The sequence below is a fragment of the Artibeus jamaicensis genome, unplaced genomic scaffold, assembly GCF_021234435.1.
Source record: "Artibeus jamaicensis isolate MK-2021 breed Jamaican fruit bat unplaced genomic scaffold, CSHL_Jam_final contig_548, whole genome shotgun sequence".
Classification (NCBI taxonomy): Eukaryota; Metazoa; Chordata; class Mammalia; order Chiroptera; family Phyllostomidae; genus Artibeus; species Artibeus jamaicensis.
In genome coordinates this window covers 7693053-7713031 of record NW_026521883.1, presented here as the reverse complement: position 1 = coordinate 7713031, position 19979 = coordinate 7693053, and the positions used below count along the sequence as shown (strand labels likewise).

The 19979-nt window shown below is 43.1% G+C and overlaps 1 protein-coding gene and 1 pseudogene across 1 annotated transcript in view; both read left to right on the top strand.

Annotated features, from left to right (window-relative positions):
• The window catches only part of MAP2K1 (mitogen-activated protein kinase kinase 1), an 83689-nt gene that overhangs the window by 28591 nt on the left and 35119 nt on the right, over window positions 1–19979 (top strand). The window contains exons 2-5 of the mRNA XM_037155780.2: window positions 6759–6969; window positions 11690–11836; window positions 18520–18597; window positions 19131–19182. Coding sequence (XP_037011675.1) covers window positions 6759–6969; window positions 11690–11836; window positions 18520–18597; window positions 19131–19182 — 488 coding nt within the window. The remainder of the gene's footprint in view (window positions 1–6758; window positions 6970–11689; window positions 11837–18519; window positions 18598–19130; window positions 19183–19979) is intronic.
• LOC119057102 (methylsterol monooxygenase 1-like) lies at window positions 6985–7786 on the top strand (annotated as a pseudogene).

The following is a 19979-nucleotide window of genomic DNA, read 5'->3' as shown; positions in this document are numbered from 1 at the left end:
TTTAGAAGATATGCAAAGTAAAAGTAGATTCAAGTGGAAATGCTAGAAATTAAAAAAGAAAACAACATCAGAGGTCAGCAGACTCATCATGCTGAACAGAACCAAGGAAAGAATCAATGACCCTGAAGGTGGGTCAGTAAAAATTATCCAAAATGAATTACATAAAAGGGCAAAATTAAAAGATACCAGGACAAGGGGGAGGTGGAAACAGGAGGGGGTTGGGAGGGCTGGCGGTGGGTGGGCTGGGATGGGAGAAAAGGCAGAAAACTGTACTTGAACAACAATTAGAATAAAAAATAACCAGAACACTGCATCTAAGATTGATTGACCTATCTGTCTGTCTACATCTATGCATCTATCCATCCATCAACCCATCCATCCATAGGGAGAGAGAGGAGACAGACAGATACTGACTGGGACTTTTAAAAAAACGGGCTTATGTGATTGTGGAAGCCTGGGTAAGTCCCAAATTCCCAGGGTGGCTGGCAGGCTGGAGACACATGGAAGGGTTGTAGTTTGAGTCCAGAGGCAGTCTGCTGGCAGAGTTTCTCCTTCTTCAAGGAGGTCAGCCTTTGTTCTCTTACAGCCTTTGACTGATTGAATGGGGCCCACTCACACGATGGAGGGTAATCTGCTGCTTTACTTAGTCTACCAATATGAATTTTAACCTCAGCCCCCAAAAAAACCTGCTTTCGTAGAAACATCCAGAATAATGTTTGAGTAATTATCTTGGCCCTGTAGCTTAGCCAAATAGACACATAAAATTAACCATCACATTGCCCCTTCTAACTACTGCCCTTCACTTAAAAAGGTGACTGTTTTCCTACTATATAATTGCGTAGATCAGTTTTGCCTTTCTTTGAATTTTATGTAGATGGAACAACATAGTATGTATTCTTTGGCATCTTGCTTCTTTCACAGAGCCTGTATGTATCATCCTGGAATTTTGTTGCCTAGTTAGTTGACCAGCCCTTCCCATAGTGGCCTGCAGAATTGAGGTGTTGGCGCAGGCATAGAGGCCCTTCTTCGTGTTGTCTGGGGCTGGCCCTAGTCTGCACATCTGCATCCTCCCACACAGATGGGCTAGCCTCACGTAGAGTCTGGGAAGTTGGTCAGTTGCGTCTTTGGCCTTCTTTGCCTTCCTCCTTCAAGACCACATTCCTTTCCTCCCTCACTACCTGTAACCACCTCCACCCTTCATCCCCTGCTGGCTCTGGGTTATCTATGCCGGTTCTCTTTTCTCCTCACATTTCCCACTGCCTGTGGAAGCTCCTCAGCCCCTCAGCAGGAACACACCTCAGCCGTATTCTGCAGCTCCTCAGCTGGCTGTCATATTGAGAAGTTTGGACCATATGTATATTTAGACAACTGTTTCCCCCCCTCCTGTCCTCTTCCCCATATACTTTTATTAATGGGTGTGGAAACTGAGGACCAGAAGGGAGGTAAGTTGCCCAGGATCTCAGTAGTGGGGAGTGGTGTAGGGGGATGTGGATTGAGGGCTTGCGGCCTTAGCCTCTGGGTGCTATTACTTCTTAGCTTGGGCCTTTCTGCCTTTCCTTCCCTCCTCCTGGCCCAGTAGCATTCCTGCTTGCCAAATGCCATGGGGTAGAAAGAACATTACTCCCTGGGTTCCCTGGTGAGGACAGCCATCTGCACTGGACCCTTTCTCTCCTTCCAGCACAGTGATTGGTTGTCATGCTTTGCTCTTCCCTGTGTTCCTCCTGGCAGAAACGGGCTGCCAAGCTAGAGCAAGGCTTAAGTTTGTTAGAGCGAGGATAGCTGGCTGGTGTTTAGCATGCAGCTGTGGCCCATTTCTCTGCAGTGTGTGGCAATTTGAGGACCCTGTTCCTTTGTCTGGACATCATCTCCCTACCCTGCCTTCAGTCATTTTTTTTTAAAGATTTATTTATTATTTTTAGAGAGAGAAGAAGGGAGGGAGAGGGAGAGAAACATTGATATGTAAGAGATACATCGATTGGTTGCCTCTTGCTAGCTCCCAACTGGGGACCTGGACTGCAACCCAGGCACCTGCCCTGACTGGGAATTAAACCGGCAACCTTTCAGTTCCTAGGCCAGCACTCAGTCCACTGAGCCACAGCCAGGGCACAGTCACTTCTTTAGGTCAGCTTCCCATTTCAGTGACTGTGAGGGTTGGAGGTGGCAGTATGGAGCCTTGAAAGGAGCACTGTTCTAGGAGTTAGGAGACCTGTTGCCAGTAGGCTGTATGACCTGTACTCTCTGGACCCCAGTTGTGTTACCTGTAAAATGGGTTAGATCAGGCTGTCTTTAAGGTTCCTTCCTGTGCTACATATTATACTGCTTCTTAATTTAAACCACCGAACCACAAATGAAAGATTCCAGTGGTGGTGGTGTAATTAGGCTTAGTAGATGCGCAGGATGAGAGGGAAGGAGATATTCTTGCCCATAGGATTGTCTTTTCCCCACCCACTTCCTTGTGCCTCCCTGGGTGTTTTCAGAACACAAGTGACAACCCTAGTTTTTCTCCATGTTCCTTGTTCTTCTCTGTGTTCCCATTTCAAGCCTATAATCTCCTTTTATTTCAATGAACTTGTATTTATTGTAAGACAGCCGTGGTGCAAAATTCCCATTTCAGTGTTTGGTTTTCTCTCTGCTGTGGTGAATTTGATGGGGGCAGAGCTCATCACAGCCAGTCCCTGGGGAGGGCTGAGAGAGAGAGAGAGAGAGAGAGAGAGAGAGAGAGAGAGAGTGTGTGTGCGCGTGTGTGTGTGTGTGTGTGTCAGAGATTTATTGTGCTGGGCTCTGGTTTCTTTTCTCAATCCCTAGTTCTTATTGTGCTGTTTTTCAGTTGAAACCAAAAATTATGAAGAAGGTAAGTTCTTGCCCTCTGAGTTTTAGAGATTTGTGGTGTGGTTTGGGCTTGAGGTTCCCTGTCTTTCTATTTTGTTTGCTTGGGACATTTCATCTCGGGGAGGTGCAAGTGACCCTTGTTGAACATCATTGACTCCCTGCGCAAGAGGCAGTAATACTGAATACTGTTAAATTACTGAGCGATTTCTTTTTAGTGAGTATTGAAAGCCATTTTGATGCCAGAATTTTTCTTTCGCTTTCAGATAAAACCTTGTATCTTTTATTCTCTGAAAGTTTTTAAAACTTTTAGAAGGTTTTAAGAATTGTTAAGTTCAGGGAAAGGCAGTTATTTCTGGATCCTGCGGTTGCTGCCTTGGCTCCTGCTCCGTATCCTCCGACCTGCCCCCACCTGCCCTGACATTAGCGTAGAAATGTGTCAAAATTCCAGTGTTTCTTCCCATCAGTTTTCTGTTTCAATCCTCCACTAGCAATGCGAGTGTGAGTTGTGACTCTGTGGGAGAGAACACTGAGGTGTGTCAGGTTAAATAACTCAGCTGTGGTCACACAGTTAGTTGATGACCACCAATTTGGGATAAGAATCCAGGATTTCAGATTACTGTTGACTTGTTTATTTAGCAACACTGTTCCTAGTCATTAGGAGAGTCGTCACCACAGCTTACAGTACAGTCTTTGCCGTGTCAGTCAGTCCCTTATTGATGGGCTGGGCGTTTAGACAGTACAGCGTAGGGGGTGGGGGAGGAAGGAAGGTGGCACGATGCCCAGATTTAGTTTTCTTCCCTAAAGGTGGGAGAATTACTTTTTCTACAGAGAATTGAGAAAATGCACAGAGTCAGCAATTCCCCTTTCTTTTTTTTTCCCAAATGGGTGGTGTCCCGCAGTGGGGTAAAGGTGTAGTGGCCCCTGTAAACGGAAGGTATCTTCAGACCACCAAACCAAGCAGGCAACTCCACAGAACATAACAGGGTTTATGGTAGGGGGATTTACTTATGGGAAGATTGGCTCCGTAGAGAAGCAGATTATTCTCTGTGAACAGACCCCTGTCACAGTACTTTTTAAAAACAGTAAAACTAGGACACTAATGACCCAAAGGGAAAAGACGTCAGTAGCACCAAGGTCCATCTCTCCTGGTGGTCTCATGACACACGATTGTTTATCATTGCCACTGCCATCAGTCGGTTGGCAACTTTGGCTCAGTTGTCATGCCATTCTGGCTATTACTAGTAAAAATATGTATGGCTACATCTCAAGGAACACAGATAATCATCAACTAGAAAGCTTTGATGTGCTTTCCTAAGGTCAGTGAGTTGGTCAAAGGTCACACGAAACTTAAAAAATGAAATTAAATTCAGGACACAGATGGAGTTCAAGTTCTGTTCATACCTACAGCTATCTATCTAGGTGGGGTTTCTTGTGGCCAGTTACTTGCAAGGCAGTGTTCCGGAGATGTTCAGGGGAACAGGATTGCATCTGGGGGGCAGCAGGCTCTTGATGTAGGTGCACCGTCTTCATGTCTGATTGACACTGGTGTGTTCAGTGACCCACACTAGGACCTTATTCATGTTTGCAGCTTGCCTCCCTTGAAGGTATCAAATTTTTTGAAGAGGTTATTATAGCATCATGGTTAAGATGAGAAATTCTTTCTGCCCAGGTTTGTATCCTAGCTCTGTCACCTACTCGCTTTGTGACGTTGTATACATCATTTCACATGCCTGTGCTTTAGTGTGCTGTGTGTTGTAATTGTAGGATTATGGACTAAAAGTATTTGTGCATATAAAACAGAAGAATACACGGTGTCATGAAGAGTGCGGTTTTCCTTTGATCCAACCCTCTGTCCTCTCTCCCTCTCATCCACTCAGCGCGTGTGTGTTTGACAGTGTCTTTTAGAATTGCATGTCTGGCCGGCCTGGTGAGTCCTCCAGGCAGCTCTAACCTCAACAAGTTTTCGCTGTAGGTCTGTCAGCATTTGACATGTGTTTCTAAACGCTGCCATCAGTGGGCTTGTTTGCGGAGAGACCTGAAAGAAAGGCAAGCAGAGGGGTGTACTTGTACACTGCAGCCACACTGTTCTGGACCCTCAAACCTGAGGGTCTGGGGGCAGCTGACACTTGTTGAACATTTTAGCAAGATGAGAATATTGACCAGCTGTCTTAGCCCGCTTGGGCTGAATAATAAAATACCATAGACTGGGTGGCTTAAACAACAGAAATTTGTTTTCTTACAGTTTTGGAGGCTTGAATTCCAAGGTAAGGATGCCAGTGTGTGCAGAGGTGTAGGGGGAGGGGGCCGCCTCCCTTCTCATAAGGCCGCCAGTCTTGTCTGGATAGGACTCCACTTGTATGGCCTTATTTAACCTTAATTACCTCCTAAAGGTCTTACTTCTAAGCATAGTTACATTTAGGGGTTAGGGCTTCACCTTATGAATGGGGAGGGGACTAATGTTAGGGCACCATCAGTCCATAGCATCAGCTTTTCCCCTCCCAGTTACCCAGTGAGGAAAATTGGTAAAAGCAGCCTTGTGTCCTGTTTGGCTCCATGTGCTGTGTTATTTGTAAGTCAGTGCTGGATCTTCCCACACACTGGGGAGGCATTAGGTCTCTGTCTTACTGTCGTCTTGAAGATTGGAATAGAGTATGAATGAAGAGTAGAAGGTTATGCTTACTCCTGCCCCTCAAGCCCAGAAATGGTGTGCGTGTATGTGGGTGCAGAGGGGACCAGCATCCTGGTGTGGGATGATGGCCTGTCTTGTCACCTGTGTTGTTCATGTAGATTAGAGACTGAAATAAAATGAAACACCGTGGAAGTTCTCCTTACCACCCTCCTCTTAGCAAGCTCCCAGGAGTAATGAGCACTTTTCAGTTCTCTCTGTAAAACACACTCAGTAATACCCGCCGCATGCTGAACGCACAGCTCGCAGGCTGCTCTCTGCCTTACCCACCCGCGTCAGCACCTGCTGGTTGAATTATGTGCTTACCAAGAGCCAGTTTGTTCCCAAAGCTATTTGTGCAGTTTTGGCTGGTATTATAATTAAGTAATAATGTATTTAAACATTAGACAAAACTGATGAAATATGACTGCAAATGAGATGGTTTTCATTTTTTGCTCCTATGAATACTAGTTAAAATCTGTGGAAAGGCTCAAGTTCAAGTCACTAAAAAAATTACTGCCGTCCAATTGGATAAACATTAACATTGAGGAAATCATAAAAGTCTTAGAATTTTATTCTGATATAACTCGGTGTCTACATTTTTACTTCACGTTGAGGAATCAGGAATTGGAAATGATAGGCAATGTGTTATATTTTGGTTCATGTAAGAAAAATGATGTGAGGCTCTTACCAGTGTACCCTTATGCAAAGAGACAGCCTTGCCCCGTGGTAGAAAATGGGTGAACGAATGCATATTCATATGTATTATGCAAGAATAAAACATTTTAGGTATATATTTTTGAGATTTCTTGCTTTATTTTAATTTATCTAGTTCCTGACTCGATCACATTGAAAAGAGAGTTTCTATTCTTGTGATTCAGTTTAGAGCCTCTTTTGATGACTTGATTTGGTTTCAGCTTAGTAGTTTTTGGTAATAGATTTTACTTTGTATATGATATCAATACAACCAACACTAGTGGGGCTTTTGAAGTTGGGGTTTTAAAGCAAATTAAGGAAGCTCATTCTGGAGCCACCTTTATTTTAGTAGGTTCTTTGGTTCCTCTTGTAGACTCACAGTGTATTGAGAGAGACTTAATTCCCTTGTTTTACGAATGAGGAAACTAAGGCTTTGTCGGTGGTGAATTGTGTGGGGTAGTGGAATGAAGAGGGCAGAACCACTGTGATGGAACCTCTCCCCCTAGCCTTTCTTTGGGTGGACTTGTCTGGTGACAGTATTGACCTGTTCTTTCCCCCTTTGGGACAGGACCAACCTGGAGGCTTTGCAGAAGAAGCTGGAGGAGCTGGAACTCGATGAGCAGCAGCGGAAGCGCCTTGAGGCCTTTCTTACCCAGAAGCAGAAGGTGGGGGAACTGAAGGATGATGACTTTGAGAAGATCAGCGAACTGGGTGCTGGCAATGGTGGTGTGGTGTTCAAGGTCTCCCACAAGCCATCCGGCCTGGTTATGGCCAGAAAGGTGAGGCTGCCTAAGAAAAGGACTGGATCAAATTTGTCTGGTAAATAGGTAATTGGTTTATCTCTTAGAAGACCTGGGGAGAGCTCAGCTGGGAGAGGCGTTTCCTGGCTTGTAGCACCTGGCTGAATTTGGGTGGTGGTGAGTAGTGGCATTCTCCTTGCAAGCATCCAGAATTATAAGGCCGTGTGCAGAGATTTGAAAAATGGTAACAAGTGAAAGTGTCAGCATCTTTAGTTCAGCATCCTTGGCTATGGAGTCTATAGATTCACTTTTACCTGAGAATCCTCTGCAAGAACCACTTAAAAATGCTTGGAACTGTATGTTGGACAACTATGCAGAGCTCCAGATTGCAACATTGGGATCCCTGAGAGTTCACAAGGCCCTTTACTTGTTGTTCTGTTTACCTGGGTTTTTGTTTCAATTTATATCTTACATGAAAAAGTGCGGACTTCAAAGGGATAAACCAGAAATAGGAAAACCGATGGAAAAGCTTTAAAGTACTCCTCTTTAACCAGTTTTGTATCCAGCTTCCTTTGATTTGTAGAACTTATTATTTCATAGAGTATTACAATATTCCTTATGGTTGGGAAAGTATACCAAGATGGTATATGCTTTTGGCAAGGCGCTTTGGTTATGCAGTGATTGAGGATACCTGGTGCTATTTCCTATATAGGCTCTTACACCACAAGATATAGATATAGATATAGATATAGATATAGATATAGATATAGATATAGATATATTCATAAAGTTCATCATGAGTTTCAGGCTCCATTTGGAATGGAAGCTGAATATGCACATCCCCTGGAAACTCTGATTCTTGGGACTGGATTTTTTCTTTTCTTTTTTTTTTTTCTTTTTTTTAAAATTTATTTTTTAAAATTGATTATGCTGTTACAGTTGTTCTATTCCCCCCCTTCATTCCCCTCCCCCCTGCCCCCCCATCCCCACCATTACCCCCCCTTTAGTTTATGTCCATGTGTCTCAAGTCCTTTAGGTTCTATATTTCCCATGCTATTCTTGCCCCCCATCTATTTTCTACCTACTGTCTATGCTACTTATTTTCTGTACCTTCTCCCCCCATCTCCTCCTCCCACTCCCCTGTTGCTAACCCTCCTTGAGATCTTCATTTCTATGTTTCCACTCCTGATCTAGCTGTCCTTTTAGTTTGCTTTCGTTTTAGGTGTAGTTGTTAATAACTGTGAGTTTGTTGTCCTTTCACTGTTCATGTTTCTTTAACTTCTTTTTCTTAGATAAGTCCCTTTAACATTTCATATAATAAGGGCTTGGTGATGATGAACTCCTTGAATTTGATCTTATCTGAGAATCACTTTATCTGTCCTTCCATTCTAAATGAAAGTTTTGCTGGATAGAGCAATCTTGGTTGTAGGTCTTTAGATTTCATGACTTGGAATACTTCTTTCCAGCCCCTTCTTGCCTGTAAGGTCTCTTTTGAGAAATCTGCTGACAGTCTGATGGGGACTCCTTTGTAGGTGATTGTCCCCTTAGCTCTTGCTGCTTCTAGGATTCTCTCCTTCATTTTAATTTTGGCTAATGTAATGATGATGTGCCTTGGTGTGTTTCTTCTTGAGTCCAACTTTTTTGGTACTCTCTGAGCTTCTTGGATTTCTTGGAAGTCTATTTCCTTTGCCAGATTGGGGAAATTTTCTTTTATTATTTGTTCAAATAAGTTTTCCACTGGTGGCTGTGCCTTTTCCCCTTCTGGTACCCCTATAATTCGGATATTGGAGCGTTTAAAGATGTCCTGGAGGTTCCTAAGACTCTCCTCATTTCTTTGAATTCTTGCTCCTTGACTCTTTTCTGTTTGGCCATTATTTGCTTTCTTCTGGTCCACTCCATTGATTTGAGTCCCAGTTTCCTTTTCATCGCTATTGGTTTCCTGTGGAATTCCATTCATTTCCATTAGTTTAGCCTTCATATGTTTCTCTAATTTGTGGCTATAATCAACCAGATCTGTGAGGATCCTGATGACCAGTGTTTTAAACTGTGCATCTGAGAGTTTTGCTATTTCTTCGTCGCTTAGATTTATCTCTGGGGCTTTGAGGTCTTCTTGCGACATTTTTGGTCTGTTCTGGCCCTTTAAGTGAGAGAAGCGGCGCCTTGGACTCCCAGGTCGCTGGGTTGTGACGCTGTATGTGGAGGCGTGGTCAGAGCAGGGAAATGGCGGCGCCCTCTACCGCCGCTCGCCTCGGGGACGCTGGGCCCCGGTCCAACCGCCCACTCCCTCGCCTGTCCGCTTGTGCGCAAATAGGCGACCGCAGTCAACACGCAGCACCGCTTCCCCACTGTCTCCTCTGCAGTCGCTCACCTGGTGGGTTGCTCGGTCGCTCACTAGGTCCAGTCCTGTGTTTGGAACCCGTGCGTCTGGATTCGTGCCTGGGTCCCTCCGACCAGTCCTCCTGTGCAACCCCTCACCAGATGCCGGTTTCGCCCCTTACCGGTCGGGCTGAAGAATTTGTTGTTTACGGACTTCTGAAAAGTTCAATTTTCCGTGTTCTGGTTGTGTTTTCTGATGCTAATATTTAGTTGTCCCTAAACTTGGTTGTGTGAGAAGGCACGGCACATCCACCTATACCTCCATCTTGGCGGAAGTCGGGACTGGATTTTTTCATTGGAATCATTTTCTTATGTAATCATGTAGTTCTTTGGGCATTGGATGACCATTCATTTGCTGGAAACTATTGATGTCCACAATGGTTACGATATTCTTCTGAGCCCTTTAAATCTCATCCCTTTCTATGCTGCTCCTCAGCATCATGATTTTCACCACCTGGACGTCATTGGAAACTATGCTTCAGCATTTACATGGTGGGGTGGAATTTTTGGAACAGACCTTCAATTTATGGCTTATGCTGAAGGGATGAAGAAGATTGAGAAAAAGTCTGAACAAATATTTATGTAACACTTAAGAAAAAAAGACTTTTGTTTTTCTACTTGGTGGTGGATGAAGTCGTATCGGTAATGTGGTTCTTACGGGATCGGCGGCAGCGCCCGCAGGCCCATCGGCACACTTTTCCAGATGCAACAGAGCCTGTGGGCTGAGGATGAGTGGTGGTTGTCATAATGAATGTTTTCCAAGAACTCACTGCAGAGGATGATTAAACCGTAGGATGTACAGCTGCATGTAACAAGCATATAGGTAGTCACAGATGAATGAATGTTCAAGTTCTTAGCTCTGGTAAATAAGAATTCTTCATTGCCTCAGATGAAAAAAGTCCCCAAAGGGAAACATTTTGGTGATGTGGAAGAGGTGAAACAAAAAACAGCAGAAGCACTAAGAGGCACCAAAATAGATGAGTTTAAAAACCACTTTGAGCAGTGGAAAAAACATTTCAATAAGTGTATTGCGCCAAACAGAGAGTACTTTGCAGGTGACTGAAGTTTAAACATGTAAAAATACACAATTGTTTATAAATTCTGTTTTTTGAGGGTACCCCTTTGTAATGTATATTTCATCACAATTAAAAGGAGTTAAGCTAAAAAAAAAAAGACCTGGGGTCCTGAGGACAAGAGTGGAAGGAAGACTGACTTTCCACTCAGTAAGTTTTGTGCTGTTTGAATTTCAAATTCATGTGATTTATCAGATTATAGGTAAAGACATTAGTAGCGTGTTAGTGACTTTATCTCCTTCCCAGACTGGAAATCATACCATGTGACTCTTTGTTCATGTTCTGTGTGTTCTGGAAAGAATGCTAGGGTGCATGTTTATAGTTCATCAAGTGCGGGAGAAGCTGCTTTCGTTCACCCAGCCCCAGGGATGCACAGCACACGCATTTCACATGTTTCCCATGTTTCTGCCCTGCCAGTTGTTTCCCTCGTTTCCCTTCAGTGTAACATCTCAGCTCCCCACCATACGGCGTGTCAGCTTCAAGCCAGACTTCCCTTCCTGTCTCCTCTGGTTTCTTTTTTTGAACACAGTGCCCTGCTCCCGTGCAGCTGGGCTATTTCAGCACACCATATTCATTCCTGTCTATACATTTTCGCTTGTGCTGTTCCTTTCATCTTTCAAAGAGTCTGCATCTTCAAGACCCACCTCTCGCCTAGTTTGCACTAACTGCTGCAGCCCACACTGGTGACCACTGCTTCCATGTCCTCTGGCACTCCTTGTCTGTGGCTCTTTTTAGAAGTTCGGCCTTATTTGGAAACATTTCATGTATGCTACCTGTCTCCTCAGCTGAAACAAGGGACAAATTAGGAGGATATAAGTTGGCACCTGAGGAGTTCACTAAATCTCAACTACATTAGGTGCCTGAGGTCAAAGAGAAATCTCTTGGGCAGCTTAGCTCAGCATACCCAGTTCCTCGTTTCTTTGTACTCCTATAGCCCTTTAGTATTAACCAAGTGCTCAAGACCACTTTCCCTTCATCTCTCAGCTTCATGGGTCTTTTGGGAGGAAACCCTTCATTTAGCTTTTTGGGGGGAGGAATGAGTTTTTCTTTCTCAGTCTTGGCTTCTAGGAGCGGAGGCATAGCTGGCCCTCCCCTGCTTACAGGTCCTCAGGTGTTAATACCTGCCTTGGTGTGCTGGCATGTACTGCTTTGACTGGGCAGAAACTTGTTTCTTAAACTTGACTGTTTCTTCTTATCCTACCTTTAAGAGCTTAAGCATTTAAGAAAACTTCCATGCATACATCCATCTCTCCATGTATTTATAATAATAGTTTTTAAAGCCTCTCTTTCTCCCACCTTTCTTTCCCCAGCTGATTCACCTGGAGATCAAACCTGCGATCCGGAACCAGATCATAAGGGAGCTGCAGGTTCTACATGAGTGTAACTCCCCATACATCGTGGGCTTCTATGGTGCATTTTACAGTGATGGAGAGATCAGCATCTGCATGGAGCACATGGTATGTGGCCTGTTGGCCTCTGGAGCCTGAGAGTTGGGTGACTCTTGGCTAAAACTTAGTCTTAGAGGTAACCAGCTGCTCCCTGCTTTTTCCTGGATCCCTGTACTCTCATGGGCATCTGGGAAACCTGGCTGTAGAGTTTGTAATAGCCAAAAGATGAAGGCCTCCTCCTAGATCCCTGCCTCTCTTCAGAGAGGTGGCAGCACCCGGTTATCCCTGGCGGGTATGCCCACAGCACATCTCCCAGTCTTCTTGACCCTAAGATTTTGATGTGAGTAAAGTTTGGTTATTATAGTTCAAATCCATTGTATGCAATGCTGTGTGCTAGGTACCTGGTTCTGGGGTTATGTAGACGAGTGAGACAGTCCCTGCCCTCTGAGAGTTTATAATTTGCTTTAAGGGCAGCCTGAAGGCTGGGATGAGTAGAGAAGTAATCCTACCTGATGCACAGTAGAACATGTGAAAAGGCATTGACGGGCTAATCATGTTTGCGAGCTGCCAGTCTCCTTACCATTAGTTGTCTGGAGTCACTTTTTTCTCCCCAGTGATTAGCAATAACAATAACAGTAATAATGTTAGCAATACTACTAGTGATAAACTAATATTTATTGGATGTATGGTATATCAAGCACTGCCCTAAGAAAATTAATATTTTATTACATTTTCACAACAATCTGATTGTGTGGGTATGTTTTCCCAATTTTACAGATGAGGAAACATGCTCAGAGAAATGGAATAACTTACTCAAGGTCATGCAGCTGTACGTGGTATTGTAGAATTTAAACTAATGCAATCTGACCTCAGTGCCTGTACTCTGATGAATCCACTGTGTAGTGATTGGGGTCCTGTTTCCTTCTCGATGCCTAGAGCTTCAGAGAGAGGGGCTGGGTTCATGGTTGCTGTTTTCTCCTGTCGCCATTAGGCAGCATGGCACAGGAGACTTTGGAATCTGAGATGTTTAGTCATAGCTCCCTTCTCCACAAAAATCCGAGTAGGCACTCAGTCTTGTTTGCCGCTGTGCCTCCGAAGAGTAGTCCTGGCACACAGCAGGCACTCAGTAATTATTTGTTTACTGGTTGTCACTGTCTCATCCATGTCCTTGGGCAAGTTATCATCTTGATTGTCAATTTCCTCACCTGTAAAATCGCCATTATTACACCTGCCTTGTTGTGGCGAGGATTAATTATCATAACAGATGTACGTCTTCCAGCACACTCTGACTCAGAGTATGTCTTTTGCAAACATTAGCTTTTGCTTTATTTTCACTGGGGCCAGCAGTTCTGAGATACAGGCTGATGTGACTGATCTCCATACCTTGTGACTGCTGTGCTTTCAGTCCAGCATAGTGTCCCTCAGCAACTTCTTTACTCCCTTCCTGACTCTCTAGACCTGCCCTGGCCCCTGGAATTAGAGCCCAGTGTCTGGTCTCAGTGAACTCCCAGAGAACTTTTGTGCCTCTTGCCCTGTCTTCCCCCATTCCCTCCAGCCTCCCCTTCCAGGAGGAAAAGAGGACATGGGAATGACAAGAGATGGCTTCTTCTCTTGGCCCATTTCCAGTATCTGCAGGTCATCCCCCACCCTACCCCCATGGACTTGGCTCTGTGGAAATAGTGAGATCATCCCACACAAGTCTCCGAAATAGAAGATGTCTCTGGAATTATCCTGGGGAGCCTGAGCCTGGAAAACTGGCTGTCAGAGCTGGGTGGGTTAAAACTTTTTGACGGCCAAGCACAGTGTCTGGCACCTTTTAGGTGATATGTGTTGAACAATTGAATGAGGAAGGCCAGAATAGGGGAAGGATTGGTCAGGCCTGGGCTCAGTGGGAGAGGGACTCTGGAGTCAGCAGTAGGTCAGTGTGTTCCTTCGGGAGCCAACCAGCAGCCGTCCCTTGACACAGAACAGATGAGATGCATCTGTACAGCAGAGGCAACTGTGGCTGGACGTTCTGTCTATCTCTCCTTGCATCTTTGTTTTTTTGATTAATAGGTGGTGGTATTTTTAGACACCTGTACTTCAGGCCCAATTATCCATGTAATTCAAATGAAGTTGTACCAAATAGTTTCTTGGCCAGAGAACAACATCCCCCCTAATGAAATAGCCCCTGAATATCTAAAAGTTGATGGAGTAACAGCCCCTCCTCTATCTTGGGCAAAAATATATATCAAGTAGAATTTAGACAGATAAAAGAAGACAAGCTAATTAACTATTACAAACTAAGCATGTAGAAATAATTGCCCCATGCCTAATTATAAGAACTTTAATAAATAATAAGACATCTAAAGCTCTGTACATACAGCTAGTTCTAATTGTCTAATTAATGACTCTCCTGCTCAAAATAACCTTTGTTTAACATAACTTGATCTATGGAATTTCCTGTACTTTTTCTAGTTACCTCTGCATTAATCTTTTCTGCTTAAGTGGTCATGCCATGTACTTATTATGTTACAATCTCTATAAAAATAAAGCTTAAATCAAACTCTGAGTTTGGTCTGACCCACAGAGGATGGCTGTTCTCTGGCATCCAATTGGGTGTCTGACTCTTTATTCGTTGCCTGCACTGTCCATCCTTCCAGGACTCTGAGACCTGCTGAGGCTAAACCCCAGCATGTCCCTGAGTATACATAGGATTGGAAGGCAGCTGGATCAGTCTGTTAACATTAGGGGAGAGACAGGACCCTATAGGGAAGCAGTTGTGACCTGAAGTTCAAACAGCTATGAGTACCAGAGTAGCTTTCTGCTCCAGCCCTGGACACTCTTACCCTTTTCTTGGTCCCTAAGAAGATTCTCCTGCAGGAGAGGTCCTGCACCAGCTACCTGGATGGCAAGGCTCTGACTGCTGGCTGCTATTTGGGATTTCTGCTTTGCTCCAGATTCCGCATTTCAAAGGTGTTGACATGTAGAGCTATGTTCATTAGTCATATCCCAACCTCTGAGGCTCTTTGGTCCTCTCTGTGTCACCATCTTCACATGATATTTTTTGTCATTAACATTCCCCCCCATGCTTATTATGAACATTTGAAAACAAAGTGGAAGGAATTGTATAAAGTGCACTGTAAACCCATCACCTAGATTTTCAGTGAACATTTTGCCATATTTGCTTTACCACATATTGTCCATCTCTTCATTGCTCAAATCGGTGTTTTTGGATGCATTTTAAAGTAAGTTGTATTGTTACCATTTGTTGAGCTCAGTCTTCTGAAGCACTTGGCTAGGGTCTGACCTTTCCTAGAAATAAGCTGTGTGTGCACTGCCCAGTCTGAATTTTGCCACCCAAGAAATGAGTGCTCGCTGAACAGAACAGGAGTGCTCTTGTCTTCAGGGAAGTAGATTTCTGCTCAGGGTAGCTGGGCAACCAGAGGACTGGGGACTCAGAGTTGATGGTTCTCCTGCAGGAGTAAAAGCTTTTGAGCTCTCACCCCCCCCCCCCCACACACACAACTTATCTCTTCTATAGAAAACCTTCACAAAAGCACCATTGATTTAGTTAATAATGGGCTTCTAAAAATAAGCACTGTTTCTGCAGCTTTAGTCAGTAAAGGCAAGTCCTTGGCAACAGTGAAGTAGCATTTAACTTGTGAGGTGAGTGGCAGGCATCTCTGGGTAACCCTGATGGTGGTTCACGTTTCTTCAGTCTTGTTAACACCTTTGTTCACACCATAACTGCTTATAGCTTAGCAGGAGGTTAAAGGGGAGAGAGCCAGGGCTTCTTTTTTTTTCATTAGAAATATTTACCATAACCCCCAGAGAAAGTGCAGACCGAAACAGGTGGCTGGGCTGCCCTCTTGGTGCCTGAGCACCACAGAGTCAGCTTTTCTACTTGATTTGAATCAGATTTTGACAGTTGTTTTATTATCTTGCTTTAAGTCCTCCCTGAGAAGTAGGAAAAGTCGTTCAAACACAGGATCTGAAACCACATTCAGTTGGAAGCAAAAAAGAAATGATTGGGAAACTTTCTACACGGGAGGTTTTTTTCCTGTCAGTAAAGGTAATTCAGAGGTACTGGCTGGCTTGGGTGTGGTTACCTGGGTTATTGTGTTGTCCTGATTTGGTCCTCAGGAGCTAGTGGCGTTATGAAAGCAGCCAGGCTCCCATGATGACTCAAACCTCAGCCTGCGTGGGGCTCTTCCAAGTGCTCTTGGACAATAAGTGTGCTTATAGGGGAGTTCTCTTGGGTTCTAGATTCCTAATTCCACTCTTGTACCTGTGTGGAGATTATGCACATTTGATTTGTAGGCTTAATTTCAGAATCTTCCATCATGCTCTTTGGTGGACCAACCCACCATTAGATAGTTGTGCCAGGGCGTTTATCATGATTAGAAGTCAAACATATTTAAGGGTATTAGTGTGCTTTTGAGAGTCCACACCTGTACTCCTCTTTTTCATCTGCATCCATGATCCAGAGTTGACGTGACAGGTAGTGATTAGTCTGAACTATCCCTTTTTATAAGCATAGGATTTTTAAGTTGATGATCTTTTTTTATCATTGTTTTAGGTAACATTTTTCTGAGAGGTCTCTACCCCGAATGAGTCTCACTTATTTTCTGACCTCCTTTAGAAAGGAAGCAGTGTTGTATCAACCTGACAGTACTTTTGCACAAAATGGACGCTCAGTTCATTGATTTGTAGATTTAATTTTTCACTTTTATAAATGAGCTCAGTACTTAAAAAGGGTAAAATATTTATTCATTGTAGAAAATTTATAAGCAATACGAAAGCACAAAAGAAGAAACTGTCATGCAACACATATCCCCAATAATCTTACTTGGAAATAACCATTGATAACATTTTAGATGTTCTGGTTTTGTGTGAGTATACAGAGCCTTTTTTACTTCTTTAGTTTATCATGTTATGCATTGTCCTGTGACTTCCCATTCCATGGCTGCATCATAGAGGCTTGTGATTTTGGAGGGAACATCTCTTTGGTCTTGCCCACCTTCAAGGTTTAGCTTCTGTGTCACTCCTGCTGGGAGTCCATCCCTGAGCCGCCCTGAGTTGGGATCATTTCCTCCTCTGAACACCTGTAGCAATGTCTGTTCTTTTCATTCAACTATTGGTTCCCTGCCTTGTTTCAGAGGAGGATTTAAGGTGCTTTGCCTAGTTATGAATATGTCCTGTTTCCCCAAGCAGAGTGTGGGATTTTTTGTATTTACAGTTTTTTCATTCCTAGTTTCTTACATATCCCTGTGCCTTACTCAGAGGTAATTCATAAATGATAGGTGATGATATTCAGTGTAGACAGGATACTTTATAAAATGAGTCAGAGTTTACAGGAATTATTTTACCTTTGGAGGGTAATTTTAAGTTATGGCTGACAGTTGGTTACCCCTGAAGCCATAGGGGCACAAACTATTTGTCTTAACATGGAGGTTCCCTGAGTGAAGCATTTCTTCAAGATCCCAGGTGAGAATGTAGGCTCCATGAGCAGAAAGGCCCTGCCTGGTGTGTGAGGCTTGCAGAGGCTGGCTTCACACCATACTTGTATTCTCTCTTTCCCTTTCCACTACCTCTGTCCAGGGTCCAGCCCATGTCATTGTCCCATGATTTGCTTCTTGCTGATAGCCTTGCCTCTTTCTCTCAAGTGAAGTTCTTGCCATCTTAAAACACCCTGTCCTTCCGTGGGATTCCTGTCCTTCTGCCTCCATCAAGTCAAGTCTTGGTTCCGTGGTGGGGCTCTGTGATCTGGCCTCAGCTGGTTGTTTCCAGCCTGATCCATCACTGCATTTCTTCATGCGCCTGCAGTGAAATGAAGCACATGGTGTTCCAGCAGTGCAATGCAGTTTAATGCTTCTGTGCTTTTGATCTCATGGAAATACCTTGTTCTTTTCTCCCCTTGCTCCTCTTCTGGTCCTGGTATAGAAATCATACTTATTCTTTGAGCAAGATTTGAGCTCAAATGCCATTCTTCTAAGTGAAGTCAGAATTACTTCTCTGTTCTTCATATCTACAACACTTTTCTATACATTATTTTCATTTTTATAATACGTTATTAAGAGGTGTATATTTTTTCTACTAGTTTGTAAATTTATTGAGAACAGGAACTAGGTCTTTTTCATATCTCTGTCTGCCATAGAACCTAACATGGTACTTGGTAGGATTTGTGGAATGAATTTATTGCTTTCTATAACATTTTAAAAGTTTCTATTAATCATGATTTATTAGGATGACACCAAATGCGAGTTGTGACGTATGATGGTGATATAGGGGCTGACACCGGTTGAGCACTTACTATATGCTAGAGATTGCTCTTCCTGCTGTCTACGTATTACCTTGTTTAATACTTACAATAGCCCTATGATTATTTTTGTAGGCTTATAATTATTATCATTCCCAATTTATAAGTTGAGTAACTTGGCCAAAGTCCCCTAGATAGTAAGCAGCACAGTTGGGATTCAAACTTAGACAGTTTGCCTCCAGCTGTCTTCAGTCCAGTGCAAATCAGGCCCTTATTCTGACCATTGAGTTAATGATTTCTTTGATGATTATTCATAGGATTCGAGTTACTAGTTATTTGATACCCCCCACAATGTTTCGCATTCATATAATATTTGATGTCTGGAACAAACTAAAGGGTATTTTTCTAGGAGGATTTGCCATGTGTGAGATTCACTTTCCTCATGAAGTTTAACACTTGAAAGAATAGTTAGAAACATTGTCACTAAATGGGCCGGTATTCTTTTTATTAGGATGGGGGTTCCTTGGATCAAGTCCTGAAGAAAGCTGGAAGAATTCCTGAACAAATTTTAGGAAAAGTTAGCATTGCTGTGAGTATACTGTGAAGTTTTTTTTCCCCCTAAAGTTTCCCTATTGATAAGTTACTGAGTCGGTAGGAAGTAGACAAGGAAAGAAGCTAGGAAGTCAGTGAGGGAAAGTTGGTAAGAAAATGGGATTTACTCACTGGAATATTTCCTGTTTAGATTCTTTCTTTCTTATTAAAACTAGAAAAGTGACTTACTCTGTGTTAAAATCTGTGTCTAAAAGAATTCTCATTTGTGGCATCAAGAAGCCTCATTTTAGATTGCAGATTTAGAAAGAAATGGATGCAAATAGTGTTTTTTAAATGTTTAAACTTGTAATAATCAATTTTACTTAAAAATAATACTCTGTATGCCATGTAAAAGAGATGGTTTCTTAATAAGGAAGGTAAAAAATACAAAAGAAAGAATAAAAAAGAGAAGGAGGCAAGTTTATGATGTTAGATAAAATATTTTCTAGATTGTTTTAAATTAGAGACATTGAGTCTTTTCTAAACACTGCTATTTCCATTTCCTAACTTTTTACATTCTCTTTCCTCTAGGTAATAAAAGGCCTGACATATCTGAGGGAGAAGCACAAGATTATGCATAGAGGTAAGAAATTACTTGCTAGTTCCCTGGCTGGTGTGGCTCATTTGGTTGGAGCATCACCCCGTTAACAGGGTGGAGGGTTTTGTCCCTATTCTAGACACGTGCAAGAGGCAACCGATCGATGTTTCTCACATTGATGTTTCTCTCCCTTTTTCTTGCCCTTCCTTTCCCCTCTATAAAATCAATGAGTATGTCCTCAGGGGAGGATAAAAAAAAAAGGAAGAAAAAAGAAAAGAAATTACTTACTTGCTAGTTGTTATATTTTAAATTTTAGCCCAAATCTAAAAGTTGCTATATCCTCTTTTGTGTTTTGGTGTAGAAGTCATTTGATAGTATCTTTATTTTTTTATTACAAGTCTTTGGTTATTTAGTTGGATGGCCGGAGCAGCAAGTTCCACCTTCTTGGTCTGTGGTACACATGTAACCTGGAGCCAAAACAGGCATAGAGGGCAGCCAGCCCAGGCCAGAGGCTCTGCTAGAATGTAGTTACCCAGGCCCCTGTGTCACTGTTTGCCTGTTGGACTAGATTATCCATAGTCCCAAAGCCACGGCAGACCACCGGGATATGAGATTGACTATAAAAGAAACTCTGGTTTATTTTAATAAAGGTACATATGCATTTGCCATATGACCATAACACTCTGACAAGATATTTAAACACATGTCCACATAGACTCCTGTGCAAATGCTTAAAGCAACTGTAGTCATTGTAGAAACAGTCAAAATGTTCAACAGGCAAAGAGATAAACAGATTGTAGCATCTCCATACAATAAATACTATTCAGCAGTGCAATGAAAAC